At 35.6% G+C, this 19,469-nt stretch overlaps 4 protein-coding genes across 6 annotated transcripts; 2 read left to right on the forward strand and 2 right to left on the reverse strand.

Annotated features, from left to right (window-relative positions):
• Positions 1-13: 13 nt before the first annotated feature.
• On the reverse strand, positions 14-5,550 carry LOC105689485 (xenotropic and polytropic retrovirus receptor 1). Of its 2 annotated transcripts, none has more exons than XM_012406521.3 (10): positions 5,237-5,550; positions 3,661-3,760; positions 3,409-3,562; positions 2,997-3,241; positions 2,664-2,925; positions 2,227-2,594; positions 1,804-2,146; positions 1,516-1,685; positions 1,318-1,451; positions 14-1,226 (listed from the first exon to the last, which is right to left on the reverse strand). In XM_012406521.3, the coding sequence occupies exons 2-10, from the start codon at positions 3,727-3,729 to the stop codon at positions 965-967; spliced, it is 2,007 nt and encodes a 668-aa protein (XP_012261944.1). In that variant the 5' UTR covers positions 3,730-3,760; positions 5,237-5,550; the 3' UTR covers positions 14-964. The 2 variants fall into 2 exon arrangements, with proteins under 2 accessions (XP_012261944.1, XP_012261943.1); XM_012406520.3 differs by having other exon boundaries at positions 4,590-5,549.
• Positions 5,551-5,712: 162 nt separating this feature from the next.
• Positions 5,713-8,419, forward strand: LOC105689364 (NEDD8-conjugating enzyme Ubc12). Its single transcript, XM_012406328.3, has 4 exons — positions 5,713-5,989; positions 6,072-6,166; positions 6,362-6,568; positions 6,776-8,419. Exons 1-4 carry the CDS (start codon positions 5,887-5,889, stop codon positions 6,914-6,916), a joined length of 546 nt encoding a protein of 181 aa, XP_012261751.1. The 5' UTR covers positions 5,713-5,886; the 3' UTR covers positions 6,917-8,419.
• A 339-nt stretch (positions 8,420-8,758) lies between these two features.
• Positions 8,759-16,796, reverse strand: LOC105689360 (importin-7). Its single transcript, XM_012406316.3, has 19 exons — positions 16,589-16,796; positions 16,104-16,185; positions 15,519-15,672; positions 15,255-15,413; positions 15,009-15,165; positions 14,738-14,928; positions 14,488-14,661; positions 14,271-14,416; positions 14,035-14,198; positions 13,849-13,968; positions 13,439-13,765; positions 13,180-13,366; positions 12,880-13,103; positions 12,713-12,805; positions 12,380-12,606; positions 12,084-12,289; positions 11,686-11,961; positions 11,428-11,571; positions 8,759-11,356 (listed from the first exon to the last, which is right to left on the reverse strand). Exons 1-19 carry the CDS (start codon positions 16,670-16,672, stop codon positions 11,289-11,291), a joined length of 3,183 nt encoding a protein of 1,060 aa, XP_012261739.1. The 5' UTR covers positions 16,673-16,796; the 3' UTR covers positions 8,759-11,288.
• A 58-nt stretch (positions 16,797-16,854) lies between these two features.
• On the forward strand, positions 16,855-19,387 carry LOC105689362 (glutamyl-tRNA(Gln) amidotransferase subunit B, mitochondrial). Of its 2 annotated transcripts, none has more exons than XM_012406326.3 (10): positions 16,855-17,148; positions 17,226-17,373; positions 17,449-17,562; positions 17,623-17,795; positions 17,887-18,035; positions 18,106-18,341; positions 18,407-18,595; positions 18,663-18,799; positions 18,885-19,008; positions 19,074-19,387. In XM_012406326.3, the coding sequence occupies exons 1-10, from the start codon at positions 16,997-16,999 to the stop codon at positions 19,290-19,292; spliced, it is 1,641 nt and encodes a 546-aa protein (XP_012261749.2). In that variant the 5' UTR covers positions 16,855-16,996; the 3' UTR covers positions 19,293-19,387. The 2 variants fall into 2 exon arrangements, with proteins under 2 accessions (XP_012261749.2, XP_048506178.1); XM_048650221.1 differs by having other exon boundaries at positions 17,890-18,035.
• The last annotated feature ends 82 nt before the right edge of the window (positions 19,388-19,469 follow it).

Raw genomic sequence — 19,469 nt, forward strand, 5'->3', positions numbered from 1 at the left:
ACGGAAAAAATAATTATGTAGAAAAAGATATAATTTTCAACGATATTATGTGTATGTAATGTATAGTAGGTATGTGTATATTTTACAACAATGTATTCCGGTACCTGATCTCGCGAGAAGTAAATACCAATTAATAACAATGGTAATTATAATAATAAAAAATTCAATAGATCCTCACTAGACAATGACCACGAATTGCTTATTCATATAATTATTATATAATAGTTTACAAAAATATCCAACCCAATTGCTTTCAATGGGGGAAAATCTTACAATCATCTTTCGAACAAACATCTTAGGGATTCATATTACAATATATTAACACGATGAGATGATAAATCTCATAATCTAGAACGAATCTAGATCATACAATTTAGTTGTACTTCCGTGATGATTTATTTCATTTTTTTTCAATATTATTAGCATTATTAGTGTGATTTTATTTCATACACGATTACTCAATTTGTGTGGATTTCATTACTAACTATTATTGGTGAGATATTAAAATGTCTTTTCGTTAGGTCGGTATCAGTTACGGCAGAAATCGAGATCTCAGAACCCATAATTTCATGAAATATCATTGGGATGGTAAAAGATAAAACAATGAAGCTAAAATGAAGTATTGGAGGGTACAAGTTAAAGTAAGACACTAAGAAATTCTTGGAATAAGGTTCTCATGTAAATATTCAAAAATATAAATCACACTTTACAAAGCTTATCTCAAAATATCAACAAAACTATAGTGGAATGTTGGCGTACAGATATGTATGCTATGTATAGATCATATTGTTTCATATGACAACTTCGCTTTCTTTTGCACGCTCGACGATAACGTTTCGTTAACCGATGATGTCCAATTAGATTGTAAGGGGAAAAAATTGAACACAACAAATTAGGGAAGTATGTGACACTGTCTTTAGTGTTTAAAGTAATACGACGCGGATTTTTAATGGAAAATTTAAATTCAGCTAGCATTAGATACGTCAATATCGATAGTTTCCTCTTTCAGCAACGCACGTTTATCCTCTTTAACAGTGCTCTGCTTTTTGCCAACACCCTTACGTTTTCCTCTATTTATTACTCCATTCTCTTCATCCATCATCCGTAGGATATGCGTTTGATCTGAACTCTCTATAGGTGCAACGGAAATGTCTCTAACTGCACGAAACTTACCACAATTATTTAAATGCTCGTTCTCAAGCCGAAAAAAGTTCCAGATAAATCGTCTGTAATATCGAATAATTAAAGAAATGAGAATCAACTGGTGTATTCACTCACAGGATTACAATCTAAATCATCACTTATGCAAATATTTACCTGAAAACTTCTAGTGGAGCTGTGATAGAGGTCATGAGATCACCTGATACATAATTGTATTCCGTTAAAATATAACTTGGAACCCAAGCAAACCTCAATACAAAGTCTTCAATTATAGCAAAATAATAGAATCCCTGAAACAACAAATTTTTTCGTGTCAACTAATTACTTCAAAGGACAAAGAATTTTTTAACTAACCGTAGAAGAATATACAACTTCTTCCCGCAAGAATCTGTTTTCTCCGGCATTACTGTCAAGAAGTCCCCAATCCATTTTAATATCCCATGTGTAAGAGTAAATCGAATTTATCAGGCTCGCTGCTACCCATAACCAAAGCCAAGGGCTATCCCAATGATTATCATAATCACCTGTGTGGAAGTCAAATCCTAATTATCAAACTATGAACGTCAACAACTCTCATCTTGCTGTAAAGGCAGTGTAAGTTCAACAACTGAAACGATGGAACGTCATTGTCTCGGATCTTACCTTCATGCAAACCTCGTAACGTAGTTGTGATAACAACGAGAAAAGTTGTGGAATATTTTCCAGCATTGGCCAAATGCGGAAAGGCCTCCTTTGAGTCTCGATATCGACGAATACATTGCGCAAACCGAAACCAAGCAGGAAGACAGTTGACAATTGGTCGAACAATATATGATCCACTCATACACCGATCGGTATCACCAGCCTCAAGCCAGTTTCCATTAGTTACATAGAAACATACTAAGAAGTGAAAGTCCAATAAAACGGTTGCGAGGCTATTGAGTTGATCAGCAAGCCAAAAATCGGCAAAGTTGACGAACATGAATGGTGCAATGATCATACGCCACTAGAAAATAGTACAAAATTTCCTTTAAGCTCGATTTCTCAATCCAAAGAGCATTAAAAATCATTTCGACAAACTCTCACCATTATTCTTAGTAGCCAAAATCTTGCCTCGTGTCTAAACATCTTGAATGGATTGAGGAAGAACATAACACTTATCCCTACAAGTGCGAGAGGATTTACGTAAGGAGGAATGCTCAAACTTGCGCTGTACAAAAAACTGAGCAAACTAAGAGTCCAGACTACTCCCAACACAGCGGCCAACTCCATAAGATGTTGCTCCGACAGATGATTCCTCGGATCAAGTTCAAATATCAACACATGGTTCACACCTGATGATCTCCACCCATAAACGTTAACACCAATAAGAAACAAGAACTGGACTATGAGCAGTGGTCCTCGATACAGTCGAAATGCTACTTTCAGGTTGTCACCACCATCATGAAATATTGCTGAAACACGTGAATACTTTTACCAAACGGTATGCTATGAGTTTCAGCGTGACATTTCAAATATCTTACCTGACAATACAACAGCTACAAACAGAACAACAAAACTTCCAGAGAATAATCCTACTTTGAATGTTGTCCATGGACTCTGGTGTTCACCGAGAGGTGGGACGCGGAGTCGTTTCATAGCCCGTTGCCTATCACCACCTTCTAGACCAGCGGTGACAGCTGCCTCTGTTTCTTGTATAAGTTTGTCGATATCCTTGGATGTATGGAAGTGGGAAGTTTCGACAAATTCTGTTCGCCATTTGGAACCAGTATCAACTGATAATAACTGAGCAAATAAGTTCATATTTCAAAATTGAACAGTTCATTTTTGATTGTCAATGAGGCTATAAACTGTACCTTGTCATGCTTTTTAAGAATCTTCCGAAATCCGGTATGATTCAGATTCTGATAATTCTGTAGGAGAATAAGCGATAGATAGAATTCCGAGAATGCAAGTTTTAGCTCCCTAAGTTTCCGGGTAGGTAAAGGAGCCTTGGCAGCAGCTCGACCACGATTTTTTCCTCCACCAGTCTGTGCTTCTGAAGCTATTTTCAGTTCGCTTTGCAGACCAGCATATTTTCGAGTCGCCTCTGCCAGCTTCTCTACACAAAATGTCATTCTTATATTATTTATAATAACTTTAACACGTATTTTATCATTATTATCTGATCTAGGGTAAGGAAATATTAAAAAAAAAACAACTTGAAGTGGCAAAATAGAAACTCTGATAACCAAAATAATAGATATTAATCAGATAATTGTAGCTCACCAGAGTAGAATGTATTGATTTTCTTCAACTCATGATCACAAAATGTGAAGAAGACCTCATCAAATGATGCAAAATGTCGAGAAATGATTTCTTGTTCAACACTTTCGACGGAAGGAGCCTCTTCTACTGCCGTATACAGCATGGCCTTCATTTCCTGAGAAGATGAATGCAGAATTTGTAGAAAAATTACAGAATACAAAAATTTGCATAACATAAATGTGAAGAGAATTTTTGAATTGATTCAAACTTTACCTCATAACTGATGTATTGCTTACGCCATTCAGGCGTAATGTGAGCCGATAAATGCTCAGCAAATTTCATTTTTAATTAAGTACAATCTCACAAACAGATACTGAAACAAAAAGGAGGAAAATGAACTCCAATATCTGTTAAAAATACCTAGAAAATTATGAAGCAAATTATTCTCGAATACTTCGCAATCTAGTTTATAAAGAAGAGTACGATAAGCAGAATATTTGCATATGGTGGAAGGAGAATGAATAATACGTTTCTAAGGTTCTATTTTATCTGGTATTTAACAAGATTATCTATGTAAACATGAAGTGCCAAGTGGTTAGCATAAGATAGCGGCAAATCAAATTAAAGTTGTGTACTAATTAAAAAATTGTTCGAAGATAAACAGAAAAACCGCTGGATGTCAAATTTTATGATCAGAGTATTTGAATTTTTCCACTCTGAGTTTGGGCTGTCTTTTTCTTTGTGCCAGGGTTGTTTATTGAGATTAGAGTCAACTAACCATCAATTGATTGAACTAGGCAAAGAAAACTTATGTTTGAATTAATTGACCTGAGTCTTCACGAAATATTCTATAACCATTTCATGATGACGCATAGCTAAATATATGCAAAAGGCAAGAATGTGATCGATCAAAGCTTTAATGATAGTGGATTGTCATATTTAGAATCATTCATAAGTTATAGGATCTGATGACGTAATGAATTAAAAGAGTTGTCGCTTGCTGTGAACACAAAGAAAAGTCAAACAATAAAAAACAGAAAAGAAAAAGTGACAATGACAGGACGGCAAATACATGGCTATTATTGGATAAATATGTCTCACTGTTTATTGAAAGTTTGCGACAATGTGCTATATTTGCCATGCTCAAAATTAGCGATGGCAATTGGATAAATTTAGAATAATGGTTCAAAGTGAATACTTACAAGAGTTTGAGATAAAACTGGAGGGCTGTGCGAGTATCAAGATTAAAGAGCCAACCAAGATAATCTTGAGTCTGTTTTATACTGCTCTAAAACCTTATCAAACGCCAAGTTTAAACAATGCCTTGTAAAACATTGTAATAAAGTAAAATGAATAAATGTTTGCTTCTATTCTAAAGCAACTGCTCTATCTGATTTGGTTAAAATTTTAGGTTCCTAATAATATTAAATCATACATCACAGGCTCTGACACCAACAGCCAATATAATCTTAAGCACATCACTTTAATCTATAAAATGTATTTCTGATAATGTCAATAGGTTTTCTTGTTACAAAGCAAAAGCTATAAGCTCATTTTCCTAGAGTGTACTACGCTAAGCCAAGATCAAGGATTCCTGCAATCTCAAACTACTCAATTCTCAAAACTTAATTCAAAACATGTGACTGCCTGCCACTTGCCACTTGCAACTTGATTCAAAAGTTATATATCTGTTGGCAACTCCTAAATTGTAATCAATTTTCTTAGCCTGATTCTTCAATCTCAAAAACTTAACCTCTGCTAAATTTAACACTCAAATTTCAAACGTGTCCAGGTATTCTCAACACACAAGGTATGTAATTTGAAATTTTTTGAGACGCGAGTTTGTTACCTAACACAAATTTCGATCGGTTATTTGACGTGCCAAAACTATACGTCACATGTTTGTATTTCATACGACATCCACACTAATTCAATTCTGAACGCCAATGCATATTTCGACCACTGATTCTCCAACCTTTCCCATCACACGCGTCATTCGAGGTGCTCCCCCTAAAATCACGTCGTTAATCGACGTCTGATTATTAGTTTTTTCTCGTTTGGCCAATCGCGATTGAAGAGGATTGCCGGTGGGTTTGAACTGAGGAAACTGACAGACTGTACGATCAAAATGATTATCGGAACTATTCTAGATGATCGGATAATTCAAAATAAGTCTGTATTCTTTGGAAGCTCGAAAGAGTACCTTTAATCGTGAAATTCCGAATAAATTACAACCAAAGCTGAAAAAATGACGAATGTGAGGCGGCCTGAAACAGGAGACGTGTAAATATCTATAGTGTCTAAATATCGTGGACGGCGGGAAATGGACGTTACTTTAGTCAGAGTATACGGTCGCAAAGCAAGTACATCAATCCCTTGTCAAAAAAATTTGTAGGTTTCCAATATTTTGTTATCTGAAATCGTGGTACTTCGCATCATATACCTGTAAAAGTGATTGTATGCCTCGCTGTACGGTAGCAGTTTAATTTAGAACCTAACATGATTAAATTATTTTCATTGAAACAAGCTAAAAAAGATGGCGAATCTCCCAAGGCTGGAACCCAGAAAAAGGCCTCTGCAGCGCAGTTAAGGATTACGAAAGGTTTTATTTTATGCTCTTATAAGGTTAAGATGGTATGTAAAGAATTCCATGATTAACTCCACACAATTTCTTCTTCTTACAGACATTAATGAGCTTAACCTGCCCAAAACATGCGGCACAGAATTTCCAGATCCAGATGACCTATTGACTTTTAAACTAATTATTTGTCCAGATGAGGTGTGTACTGCAAGACTTATTCTTCTCTTACGTTTCTCTGCTCTCGTCTTTACAGCTACAATTAGAATACCTACGACTATCAGTGCTACTCGAATTTTACCTGTCAAAATCCAGCGTAAAAGTTCTCTATGGTCAACAAAATAAAAGCAGCTGATATATTTTGCCGTAGTCTGACTTTGTAAACTTTCTTTGCAGGGATTCTACAGGGGCGGAAGATTTGTATTTAGTTTTAAAGTTGGGCCAAATTACCCACATGAACCACCCAAAGTAAAGTGCGAAACGCAAGTTTATCACCCAAACATAGACTTGGAAGGTAACGTCTGCTTGAATATTCTTAGAGAAGATTGGAAACCTGTACTTACAATAAACTCGATTGTTTATGGACTTCAGTACCTATTTTTGGTGAGTATTGATAATCCTTCATATTAAAAACTTCAACCCTTCGCTTAACCAGTGAATAGCGTCATGGTAAAACCAATCTAGAAATCTCAAGTAGAATTTTTCTTGGCAACAATTTACTGCATAATCATTAATGAGCAGGTTACATTGTATATTCAATGCAATCAGCTCATTGTTATGCATTGGTTGGTTTTTTTTATTCCCTCCTAGGAGCCGAACCCTGAAGATCCTTTGAACAAAGATGCGGCTGAGGTTTTACAAAATAATCGAAGGGTTTTTGAACAAAACGTAGTAAAAGCAATGCGGGGTGGATACGTAGGGTCATTCTATTTTGAGCGGTGTCTCAAGTGATACAGCGCCTCAAAACCAGCGCTGTATACAATCCTGCAAAGACTCACAATTAGAGGGGAAATACCGAGAGACTGGAGAAACGGAGGGCTACACGGTGCACTAACAGTTACCTGTATCTCCGCTTTATACATATTCACGTTCTTCACGTCTTGCCAAGCCTCCAAACATTTAATCCATCAAGTATTTTATGCTTTTGGCTAAATAAAACTTACTAAAATTATTACATTGCATAGTTCACTAAATATAGAAGAAACCAAAAATTTCCTTTATAGTGGTTTTATCTTTCATTGAGGAAGAAACAAACAACTTCAGAACTTTTGAGCGGGTAGATGCAATATGGTGTAAACTACCGATCTTAGACCGTGTATTGTTCTTGATACATTGTGGAAAAAAAGCCCTCAAGAGGAACGCTGCCTATTTTAACAAATATGAGACAAGAACATAGAGCGTTGACTGTAATTAAAAAAAATTAGGTGCAAGATCGTGCTATAAGTACCCTCAATAATCACAGAATCGGTGAAAGATGAATGAAATATCAATGAATGCAAATGTGAAATATTTCATAGACAGAATTCGGTGTAAGATTTTTCTCGACGTGTAGTATTTTTGTTCTGTGTCGTATTCAATTTCCTTACCACCAACATTCATTTATCAATGTAAAAAAGGATCGTTTCCAATAATCTCCATCTAAATCGCAAATTATTCTCCCACTTGAATCTGTCCAATAATTTTTTTAAATCAAATTATGCTGGAAAAATAATCCTCTGTTCTATTTTCCATATCCATTTTGTCTTTATTTGGAACCTGGTCATACTCATGCATCTTAAAAAAGTTATTCGCCTGATTGTGAGCTGTTTCAAAATCTTACAGTAATGTCCACTATCGGGTTTGTTGGAGTTTGAAACAATGTTATTTCCAAACTGTACCTTTAATATCATGTACTTGAAGACTAAGCAACACATTTAGTTACACAGAGCTCCATTTTAAAAAGCTGATGTTGGCTGGTTGACTGTGATGGGAGTATATTGATAGATATTTAAAAATTCATTCGCTACTTGAAATAATGTAACGTGTTATGGAGCAAAGGCTAGCTGAGCTACTGAAGGATATTTATCCATTTCTATGTACCCCTCGTGAATTTATTACGCTAAGGGAATTCTATGATGAATTTAATAGAGTGGTTTGGTAACTACACGCGTTAATTGAGTTGCGTTTGTTTGAAGAAAAAAATTAATAGTAAGTAAAAATAAAAAATGAATTGACGATTATACATCTTCCGAATCTAGGTAGAAATGTGCGCTAATCATGTTCCCGCACTTTGAGAAACACAAAAGTTTAGCCGTTTTTTCCTCCCTAGATGCAGGTGAAATTTTTTTTACTTATCTACTAACAAATTTAATCTCTGCCTTCATACAAAAGATATATATAACACAAAAAAGTTGACGATGTAAACTATTGTATAAGTAATAAATTGGATTAAACTATGTTTGGAAATGGTGAAAATACCTGTTGACGTATCTATTCTATCCTAGACATTCAATTTTTCGCTCTAAGGACTTAACGGTAGAACAAATGACTACGTGAGATCATCCGTTAATCAGTGCATCAGTAAATGTTGATCTTGGAAAACTCCCAGAGATTATTTCAAATTGAAGATGAAAAAAAATAACCAATATTGCTACTGTTCTGGAGTGCAAAATTGGGAAAATTTTCATGTTGCTTTGAATTTAATTACCAGAGACCACACCATCAGGAGATGATAGTATGAAGCCAAAGAAAAAACAAATTAATCATGGCTAGCAAAAATTTATAAAGTCGTCCAATTAAAAAAAAAATTTAAAAGACTTGGGTAATTTTTTTATTATACGACGGATACATATTTACAGTAAAAACTTTATACAATTTAAATGCATGCCGTTATCATACGAAAATCAAGGAAAACAATCGATCAAGAGATAATCTGCGGCTGCTTATAACTTTGAAACTGCGTCCCTGTGGGGCAATGTAGAGTGTCATAGCTGATGTGGAATTCAACAAATTGCATCTTGTCAGAGGAATTTTGGATGAATAAATGACAAGTGTTATTTATTATCAGCTGCATTTCGAATATCTAGTTACACAGAAGATGTTATAAAAACTCCTGTAATATGTTAAAGCACCAACATAGCCATTTTTTAGTTTCCTTATATAAGACGTAAAGGACTCCAGTGAATATGTGTAATTTTATATGTATATGTATGTACATATAAAGATGTATGTAGATGTTTTTTGCAGTATACCTAATTAATAAGTTTTTTCTTTTGTTCTTTCATATCGTTCGGCTTACCATCGCTATGATTATTTATTTAATCCATGTATAATTTAAATACCTATTTATATAGAAAACTATTTAAAAAAAAAAACCAGCAAGTTTTTTTTCTCTCTCACTATTATAGAAAATGAACTTCTAGACAATATTATGTATATAGAAAAAGCAAAGTAACAAATTCACTTTTCCATTGCATGATTTTTTTTTCTTCATTTATTTTAGTATAGTAGTAGTAATAGTAGTACCTATTGAACTTATAAACTAGGGAAGTGTCCTGGCCTCAGTCCGACCTACAGCAATTAACGCTGCTGTATTCTTTAATTTAGGTCCCCGTCTTCTTCCTCGTTTCAAGGCACTTTTTTCAGAAACTCAATACCAAAAAAGAAGTAAGGAAAAAAACCATATCAGTTTACTCGGAAAATTCGACTGATTGTTGTGTCTTCAATAATAAAATCTAATACTTTCAACCTCTTGGAAACTGACAACATTCTTCTGATGAATATTCTGCCTCATTAAATGTTCGGGTAAAGATTTTACTAGTTTGAATCGCACTTCATTCATCTGACGATAATGAACGATCAAAAATAAAAATGTATTCACTGATCGACCTAAGTTCTAAGATAGAATCGAAGGAGAATAAACCAGAGGAATAAAGAAAAAGGACAAGAATATTTCATCTTGTCAGAAGCGTGATTATTTACAAATTCTCTGCAATAACGCATACAGTTATAAATTCACCCGAAGATTATTTCTATAGGTGCGTGATCATGATAGCACTTTTTTACATCACATCGATCCATTTCGCTAACCACAGCACAGAACACCCCTTATTTTTGTACGCCATTATCGTATTGGGCTCTGATATTATTATAATTAATATTTTTTTTCATCAATTATACTGTAATTTACGTTGGGGACAACCACAAGTCTATAATAAAATTTTAAATTGTGTTAATTGATGTCATTATTCTTAACAGTTATGCTGGCGGATGATGGGAAGGGTAAATAGTCGTGGCAATGTTGGAAAAAAAACTATGTGAGCATTTGGATGGTACGCCGTTTCAAAAATTACAATTCACATCGATAATCAAAAGAAAACAAAATTAGTAAATATTTAAATACAAAAAAATAATTATCAACATCGATAAGAAAAATATTTTCACTCATTTTTCCCCTTGATTTTTTTGTTTTTTTTTTTGGTATTTATGTAGTAAACAAGAAGCTTTTTGTCTAAGTATATTTATACCAACAATTCAACAAAAATTAATTTTTTTCCCGACAAACGTATCGCGCATGCATACAGTAAATTTGTTTTGCTAACAAGCTGTTATCATTTTCATGTGGTACTGAGATGTACCACGTATACTTTCCGTTTTAATTGTAGAGATCTACAATGAGAAACAACTGTGGACAACAAAAAATATTTCAAATTATTATTGACTGCGCTAACGCAGTAAGTACTGTTTAATTGTTGGATATTACGATGATTTATTCCATAAATCACTGTGAAAATTCATTTTGTTTCTATCTTTAGAGTCTTACAATATTATAAAAATCGAAATAACTCGATGATCTCTGTACAAATTGCTGACCAAGACAGCGTACTCTTACGTTAATTTGTGATCATAGTTGATAGAATAACCTACGAGTCTGGAGAATTCATCAACAGCCGAAATTTTGGTTTGAGTTTAAATAACGCATTTATCAGATTTAATGATGGTGACAACAAGACAGCAGTGGCAAAAAATTCATAGTCTATCAACAACAATACGACATAGCAATATCAAAGTTTTGATAAAACTAAAGGTATTAGAAATAATAACAATAATAATAATATTAAATTTAGTACGAGAGTTGATTGCCTCTTGTTTACAAATTACATTTAGGTTTTACATAAAAATAGTAAATAGGAAATGCATAATGTCCTCAGAGTGGTCATGCTTACAGTCGCGTGCTTCATATAGATGGTGTCCAATTTCAATACTTAGGAAATATTTTTTTTTGCATTTGTTTTTGTGTTCTCATTTCTCATTACTTACTCTAAAATAAAAGTGTTAAAATTTCTTATCGGCTTAATGGGGTACCTCCAAAATTGAACGAGGTCGGTACAGTTTGCTGATGGAATGCATAACCTGTAATAAACAAATGGCGTTTAGAACGTTATAAAATTTTAGTCAGCGATACTTTTATTCAATTTACTCACCACCGCTTTGTTCAATTCGTTTGCTTTCAAGTGCTGCCTTTCGCTGATCAGCAAGAACTATTATTTCTTGAAGTGCTTTTTGTTGTTCAGATGTCAACTGACAGGTCAACGCTAGATACCAGGGTTGATCCGCTGCTTCAATATCTTAAAGTAATCAATACCACATTGTAATTGTTATTGATTTTTACCTCAAAATACTATCTGATTGACAAGCATTCAAAGATAGTGAAAGATTTGCTTTCTTGATAAGATACTAACTCTGCATAATTTCTTTGAAGAAAACATATTCGTCTTGATTTGTGTCGTCAGAATCTAGAGGAGTGGTATAACTTTCTAAAGCTGTTTCCTCGTTTGCCTCAAAGTCAGAATCGTCATCTTCGTCATCATCAGATCTGTGATCCCCATGTCCATCTTGTATCGTGGCAGAAACATTAAATCCATGTTGACCGGAGGCTCGACTAACTTTGTCTTGTAAATTTTCAAGGTATTGCTGACCACTGTCATCAATTTCATCCTCGTCAGATGATAACACCTCTGAAAAAAGAACATTGCATTTCACATACAAACCCAACTTATTGACCTCGTTCTCCTCTCACTGTTCACTACTTTCTCTTCAAGGCTTCTCTGTGCATGATTTATGAGAAAAAACGTTTTACCTTCTTCTATATCACTTTCTTCATCGTCGTTATCTTCGTCATCACCCTCGGCAGCTTTGGCGGCATAGGCTCTTTTCAGTCCATCGAATAAAAGTATCAACGAGGGAATAATTTGCTGGGCACACTCATTGACCGCGGGAGGTCTTGCAGGACCCATACTAATTAGAGTGCACAATCCGAGGACACAAAGCTTGCGGTCATGGAGTCTGATGAAAACGAAAACAATAATCAAATAAGTTGATATGCCTATAGATCATTAATCTAGTCATCCAAAGTATAATGGAAATTCTACATACCCAAGGAAACAATCTGTATCATGTATCCATTGCTTGATAAAATGCGACGCTATTGGCTCTGCAGACTGTCCTAGGCTACTTTGAAGCCTATCCATCACATCAATGCATAGTGCTGGGTTATAATAAAGCGCAGCTATTACTACCTGAAGACACATTGTGCGCAACTCCGAAGTTTTTACTTCTCTTGTTAAACGTTCCAAAACCAACTGTACTAGTGAAGGTATGCACTATAAAAATATTCAGTTTTAAAATGCTGTACATTTATCTTCTATTTTTTTTCCTCAGTACAGTGATGTGTATAGCAATTTGTCTTTGAAATCAAATTATACGTACCTGGTCGATATGACCTTTGCACTGTAGAATAATGACTTCTAACAATTTTGCAGCATGGCATTCAGGATCTTCACCTGCATCTCCAGTGAGGACCTTTCAGAAAAACGTAAGCAAGGATCAGCTAGTAATTATTTTTATAAATATTATTATTGCTTTTTGGTACATACGGCTTTGCACATGTTGAACATAGCTAGGATGTGATTTTCGTTAGAAAGGAAGGCCGGCGTGTCGACAGTGATGTAATTGTGAAGAGCTGGCATCATATCTGTGAAATAATCGAAGCCGTCTTTCTGGAATAGCTGATACATTAGTTCCAGAACTTTCCACATATCTTCGGAGATTGTCTTTCCAGTCAAGTCATACACCAACGACAAGGCTTCTTCGTAAAATTCTATAAACCAAAATCAGATGCTATATATGCTACAATACACAGACCAAAGAATACGACAAAACAATTATTGACTTACCCATAACACTTTGTCCGAAAATATGAGCAACTACTTGAAGTACAGTTGGCTCGACCTGTGCCATTATGGTGGGTTGATTCTCCATAACCGTTAGTAGTGTTTCTATTGTGTTTAGAAGACCCATCGCCGTTATAGCTTTTTCGTCGCTACCTTCGTCGGTTTCAAGTACCTGACTGAATGTGGTGGCCTAGAATGATTTGTTCGAATTAATACGAAGTCTGCCAGATTTCAAGTAAACTCAACTCTCATTCCTACGCACCAAATGTTGACAAATCTCTACAGCGATTGGCATTAGCTGTTCTGTGTAAGTGTAAACTATCTTTTGCATGACGCTTGTGAGGTCGTCATTTTCAGTTTCCCTGATAATCGTTAGGAGTTCCAAAGTTATCTGCTTAATCATAGGTTCAACATATTTCTGTGCTTTGTCTTGGGCCGAAAGTAGCATCTGCAACGCGATGGCAGCCTCCATTTTGACGGGCAAGTCTTGATCGTGCAAAAGCGCGTGTGTGGTCAACCTGATGGCTTCCACCAAAATTGCCTCCTGTTTAAATTTGATCTCGGAAAAATAGTGCAAAACCCAGCAAGCCTGTGAATGAAAATTGTATGGGTTGTTATAAAATTTAATGACTAAAAAACAAAATTCCCGCCCGCGTATAATATCAATCTTACCCTCGCTCTCATGTGGCCATGGGGACTCGAGAATTCTGGAAATACATACTGCAGTAACATTTTGTCCATTTCTTCTTTGAATATTTTTTTTTTCAACAGAACATCAGCCAAAGCTCCAACCTGGAACCCAATATTGATAAATATCGTGCATTAACAAATAAATGAGGAATATTGAAATGGACATACCATGTGAAGCGCTCCATTTTTTTGTCTAGGGTCTGCGTTAGGGCTTGTCAATACCTCCATTATGAATTGCATAGTCTTTGGCAACATGTTTTTCCTTTTTTTACATGCTGAGTGTAATAACGTTTGTGCAGCAGTAACCGGTGAGACGAAATCTTCAAATATATCTGCAGATAAGGGTAAATTTTAGTTAAATCAGTTATATTTATACGGTTTTCGATCATGACAACTTTACTTACCAAATTTAACTCTAATATATTCGTAAGGATCGTTTTTCCAAAGGTCTTCGTCAGCCGCAGAATGTGACAGAATTGGAAACAGGACATCGTGGATTATTTCAAACATGTGCGGCTTCAAAAATTTCCATGAATATGCATGACTCACTCTGTATAAAAGAAAAACGTTGATGATTCACTACTTAAGCTGCAGGATTTAAGAAGAAATCTAGACCCTCACCCTTGATTTATATAATTGATAGACTGTTGCAAAACTCGGGGTGAAACCCAAACCTTCCTTCGATATTGATCTAAAATTTTGAGCAAAACCTCCAAGATTCCTCCACTGAAAGTCTGCAAGTACCATTCCGAGAACTCCTGGTATTCTTTGGTTACATTCCCTGGGCTGCCGTACCTGGGAACAGATGATATCTGTCAGTACTAAACTCGTAGTTATTTGGAAGCTGAATTCACCCCAATTTCTCTTGCACCTTTCAAACATCCTGTGAAGTATATGCAGCGCCCACTTTTTACATTTCCACCAGGGTAACTCAGCACGCTCGTCGTCAAATAATTCAAGATGCTCATCTTCTAGAGGAACAGGCCTATCAGCCACTTGTCGAACAACGTCCATCCATTGAGAAAATACTTCTTTAGAAATAAGGTCCAATGGTAACGAATACTGCAAGATTAAATTCAGGCACGTGACACCTTGTCAAGTTGCACAATTTAGAATTCAGTAAGCGATAAACCGTGACTCACCTGCGTAAGCGCAAAATATATTTTGAGTATTTGTTTTTGTAAAAGTACTGATTGCTCAGAGGGATCAGGTAAAAGACGTAATATCAGTTGGTAAATCATTGGGAATAAAAGGTTCATTGCCTCATTAAGTGGACCTCTATCTTCTGCCTTCTTATATCTGTACAGGACAAGTAGTGAGAGTGTTTTTTTATGAATTAAAATTGATGTTACATGTATAGGAGTTATGTGATGTATAAAGGAACTTACTCAAAAATTTTCACAAGTTGGTAAAGTGCAAGGAGTACGCCAGGCCAACACGCAGCATCTGGATTTTGAAGGTATATGGTGATTTTATCTACTATTTGTGTCCATCGCCCAGGGAAATCATGTTTCACAATGTTGCTTATACATACAGCTAGCTGAACTCTGTGAAATTTTTTATAATGTTTAACGGTTTCATAATATTTCACGGTTCCATATTAATGAATAAAATTTCTCAGTTGGAAGTACTTAAAAAACTGAATTATTCACCTTATAAGGTCTGGTGCATGGACTACAGCATCTACAATCGCATCTCTAATCATTGCACGATCTTGTTCATGTATACTGAATGGTACAGGTACCCCAACTTCAACTTCTCGTTCCGCCCAATTTGTTGTAATTAAATTTTTCAAATATATTACACCTATAAAATCAATATAATTAATATTCTAGCTCAGTAATTTGAATTTTTTAATGAGAAAAAAACATGCACACAAATACAAAACAAGATTTCCTGTTATACAGATATTATGAATCTCCATAATATGAAACGTGAATGGTTGATTAAAAGGACGGAGGACTTCTACATTTTCAAGCCTTTTACTTTCTGTACTGATTCACGAGTAAATCTCAACCTTTTTTGAAAACACAAAGACGTTGATCTGTGAAATCTCCAACTCATAACTCGACTATCAACTGACGACTTAGTTATATTTGATTAGTTATATTTAAATATAACTAAAAAACAATGAGAAGTAAAGACAAATAAAGTCAGAGAACCATCGCCGACAAAGCTGATCTCGCTATATTCTAAACATTTGCCACAGGAACGGCCTACTGAATAAATATACGTACCAGCCTGTCTAACGGGCATATCAACCTCAGCTGTCATAACCACTTGAAGAAGACTTGGAGCAAATCCAATGATTTTGTGGATCTGTAATTGAAGCTCATTGTTAACAAATACTTCTTAACATACATACTTTGATATCGACAGGAACTAAAAGAGGGCGAATGACAATTTTCGGGGATATGGTAGACAAGATAATAGTGTATGAACGGAGCATGTGGTTCTTGCAAGGAACGTTAGAAATGTAGCATTATATTATCCAACGCGCATGGCATTTCGGATACTTTAGCAGTGACAAAGCAAATGAATGAATAAGGAATCGAGGTGAAAATTTGACATTCTAAATGACGAAATCGCCTATTATTTGGATAAATGAAAGCGAAAAAAAAGCGGAGGAAGACGACGTTGTTAGGAGTAAAGCCACATGTTTTCGTGCCCAGGCCGTGTCCGGTCCACCGGGATGTGTATTACTTTATCGGATATTTCTCACCTGGGCAAGTTGTTCTTCAGCTTGCTTTTGCTGGGCTGGGTCAATCGTTGCGCGCAGCAAATCTGTCAGTTTCCGTGGATCCATTATTCCGAATGGGATTTATTAATGCGACTTTTTGTACCCCAACACGCGTGAATTTTATATTAAATGCCTAGCGATTTTGACCCGGCGCATTCACCTCACTGATCCCTCTGGTCACGTGATACATCAACAATATGGCCGCGCGCTTGCGTGAAAAGATGGAAAATTCATGATCTGTCCAGGGACGTGCAGCGCCAAAGCCGGACACACGATTGAAGGAGTCAATAATGGAAGCTCTTACGTAAACAAGAACCAATAAACATCAATAAATAATACTCTTCAAAAGCAGATACATGGGATGCTGAGAGTGAGATCCAATTTGAATTGATGAAATATACAGAACTTATTCACAAGAAGATAATACGTTTTTCCAAGGCAATGAATTATCACACGAGTCAGAGATTGATCAACCATATCAAACGATGGCCTGGAAGAAATAGATGTTTTGCTTCAAAGCCCAATGTCAAGGCTAAAAAAGAGTAATTATAAAGAAGTTATATCGCATATGACATTCTCTTATTGAATTTTACAACAATGATCTGAATGAATGTTACAGTGAAAAATGGATCAGTGTTGTCGGGCTGGAAATTCATGCTCAAATTCAGTCCAATTCAAAGTTATTTTCAGGGGCTAGTACTGAATATGCTAGTCCAATAAACTCGAATGTTTCGTTCTTTGACTGTGGAACACCTGGCACGCTACCGGTACGAGAAACCAAACAATTTATTCTGCTTCCCTGTTATCATCGGCAATTCCAGTTCATGGGAATCAATTTTCAGGTATTGAATAGGAGATGCGTAGAAGCAGGGATATTGACAGCCCTAGCATTGTCCTGCAAAATAAATGAAGTGTCGTTATTCGATAGGAAACATTACTTCTATGCAGATTTACCTGTAAGTTTGTATCATACTGATCAAACTTTGTCCAGGGTTTCATAATAATACTTCTCCCAGGCAGGCTATCAAATAACTCAGCAACGTCAGGCTTTAGCCGTCAATGGGATGTTGAATTTTCAAGTAATCGGGTCTACAATACATCGACAGCCTTACAGAAAAGTTTCTAGAATCAAACAGCTGCAACTTGAGCAAGATAGTGGAAAAAGTTTACATGATCCAACATATAGGAGGTAGCTAAAAATTAAGTTACTCCATCAAATCATCTGAAATTTTGTCACAAAATCCATAATTCCGTTGTTTTTCCTTATGCAACCACGACAGAAGTTTGGTAGATTTGAACCGAGCTGGTGTACCATTAATGGAATTGGTATTTGAACCAGATTTGTCAGATGGTGAGGAAGCTGCTGCGTTAGTCAAAGAAATTGTGCTCATTTTTCAGAAATTGGGAACATGCTCCTGCAAAATGGAGGGTAAGTCAAGCTGATTATCATTAAGGAGTAAATGTGTCAAATTTTGTGAAATTTTGATTCACTGATGCAGAGGGTGCTCTTCGGGTTGATGCGAATATATCGGTGAATCGGCCAGGAGAACAATTAGGTGTTCGAACAGAGGTTAAAAATATCGGAAGTATTCGGTCAGTCGCATCTGCTGTGAAGTATGAAATTGACAGACAAATCGCTGTAATTGATAATGGTGGTTTTATAGTCAATGAAACGAGGTCTTGGGATGCTGAAAATCAGCTAACAGTTCCAATGCGAGACAAAGAAGAAAAACAGGTAATTGACGTTTGTGTGTTGAAAAATGGATCGTTTCAGTCATTAATTTTAAATGCACATGATAGGATTATCGTTATATGCCAGAACCAAATCTACCTCCTCTGTATGTGCATTTAAATGAGGGAAAAGAAAACAAGTACGGATTAGTTGATGTCTTACTTCTGAGAGACAGTCTTCCCGAGCTTCCTCAAAAAACGCGAGATCATCTTGAAAATGAATACAGATTGGACTTGACGACTGCTGCTATACTCGTGGTAAGTAGGCAATAAAGGTTTTTACTGTCTAATGGTTTGTACTCAATCTGTATTCACCTATTTTTAGAATGAGGGTAAATTACTGAACTTATTTCGAGCCATTATCAGAGATAATAATAAGAGAGACCCAAAGTTGGTTTCAAACATATTGATCAACCACCTACTTGCGCTGATTAATAAAGAGCTACTGGATTTGGAAACTTGGTAAAGGCATTGAATTAATCTAATGTGGAATTATCAGATCCTAGTTGAGTTTTGAGTTGCTCATCAAGGCTGTTTGGGGTTTCAGCAAATTGAACGAGCGGCATCTTGGTGAAATAATTGACATGCTGCAAAATAAATCAATCAATTTGATCATTGCCAAACAAGTACTGGAATCTTGCATAAAAGATCCATTGTTAAGTCCATACGAGGTAAATAGTAAAACGAACGATAAGTAAAATTCTGTTTTAAATTTTGGCGCTTCACAAAATTCTAGATCGTCAGAGATAAAAAACTGGGCAGGATATCGGATGAAAATGAATTAATTCAAATATGTAAAGATGTTCTACATGAAAAATCGGATGTTGTTAAGAAGTATAAAAGTGGAAAGAAGAAAGTATTCAAATCCCTGATCGGCTCTGTCGCTCAGCAGACCCAAGGTCGAGCTGATATGGCTGCTGTTGAACGTATACTATACAAACTATTGGACGATTAGGGTCTGCAAATATGAGTGTCATTTTCTCAATATGTTTTAACCTTATTATATATGAAAATAACAAACTGTAAATACATGGTTCTTTGTAATATGAAGACAACCGAGTTCTACGATGATTTATTGCTCCCTTTCCAGAATATTTTATCCTGTAATATTATAAATTATTTGAATGCTGAA

Source organism: Athalia rosae, chromosome 2 (genome assembly GCF_917208135.1).
Source record: "Athalia rosae chromosome 2, iyAthRosa1.1, whole genome shotgun sequence".
Classification (NCBI taxonomy): domain Eukaryota; kingdom Metazoa; phylum Arthropoda; class Insecta; order Hymenoptera; family Athaliidae; genus Athalia; species Athalia rosae.

What these genes read in the sequence shown, in the direction of transcription:
- LOC105689364 (XM_012406328.3), top strand. Translation starts at nt 5,887, where the DNA reads ATGATTAAATTATTTTCATTGAAACAAGCTAAAAAAGATGGCGAATCT. An exon ending in GCAGTTAAGGATTACGAAAG is followed by an intron (nt 5,990 to 6,071) that starts GTTTTATTTTAT and finishes TTCTTCTTACAG; the next exon opens with ACATTAATGAGCTTAACCTG. An exon ending in GACTTCAGTACCTATTTTTG is followed by an intron (nt 6,569 to 6,775) that starts GTGAGTATTGAT and finishes ATTCCCTCCTAG; the next exon opens with GAGCCGAACCCTGAAGATCC.
- LOC105689362 (XM_012406326.3), top strand. Translation starts at nt 16,997, where the DNA reads ATGAAATATACAGAACTTATTCACAAGAAGATAATACGTTTTTCCAAG. An exon ending in GAACACCTGGCACGCTACCG is followed by an intron (nt 17,374 to 17,448) that starts GTACGAGAAACC and finishes ATCAATTTTCAG; the next exon opens with GTATTGAATAGGAGATGCGT. An exon ending in GAGACAAAGAAGAAAAACAG is followed by an intron (nt 18,342 to 18,406) that starts GTAATTGACGTT and finishes TGCACATGATAG; the next exon opens with GATTATCGTTATATGCCAGA.
- LOC105689485 (XM_012406521.3), bottom strand. Translation starts at nt 3,729, where the DNA reads ATGAAATTTGCTGAGCATTTATCGGCTCACATTACGCCTGAATGGCGT. An exon ending in TTCTTAAAAAGCATGACAAG is followed by an intron (nt 2,926 to 2,996) that starts GTACAGTTTATA and finishes TTATTTGCTCAG; the next exon opens with TTATTATCAGTTGATACTGG. An exon ending in AAGTTGTATATTCTTCTACG is followed by an intron (nt 1,452 to 1,515) that starts GTTAGTTAAAAA and finishes TTGTTGTTTCAG; the next exon opens with GGATTCTATTATTTTGCTAT.
- LOC105689360 (XM_012406316.3), bottom strand. Translation starts at nt 16,672, where the DNA reads ATGGATCCACGGAAACTGACAGATTTGCTGCGCGCAACGATTGACCCA. An exon ending in CATGCACCAGACCTTATAAG is followed by an intron (nt 15,414 to 15,518) that starts GTGAATAATTCA and finishes AAAATTTCACAG; the next exon opens with AGTTCAGCTAGCTGTATGTA. An exon ending in CTTCACAGGATGTTTGAAAG is followed by an intron (nt 14,662 to 14,737) that starts GTGCAAGAGAAA and finishes ATCTGTTCCCAG; the next exon opens with GTACGGCAGCCCAGGGAATG.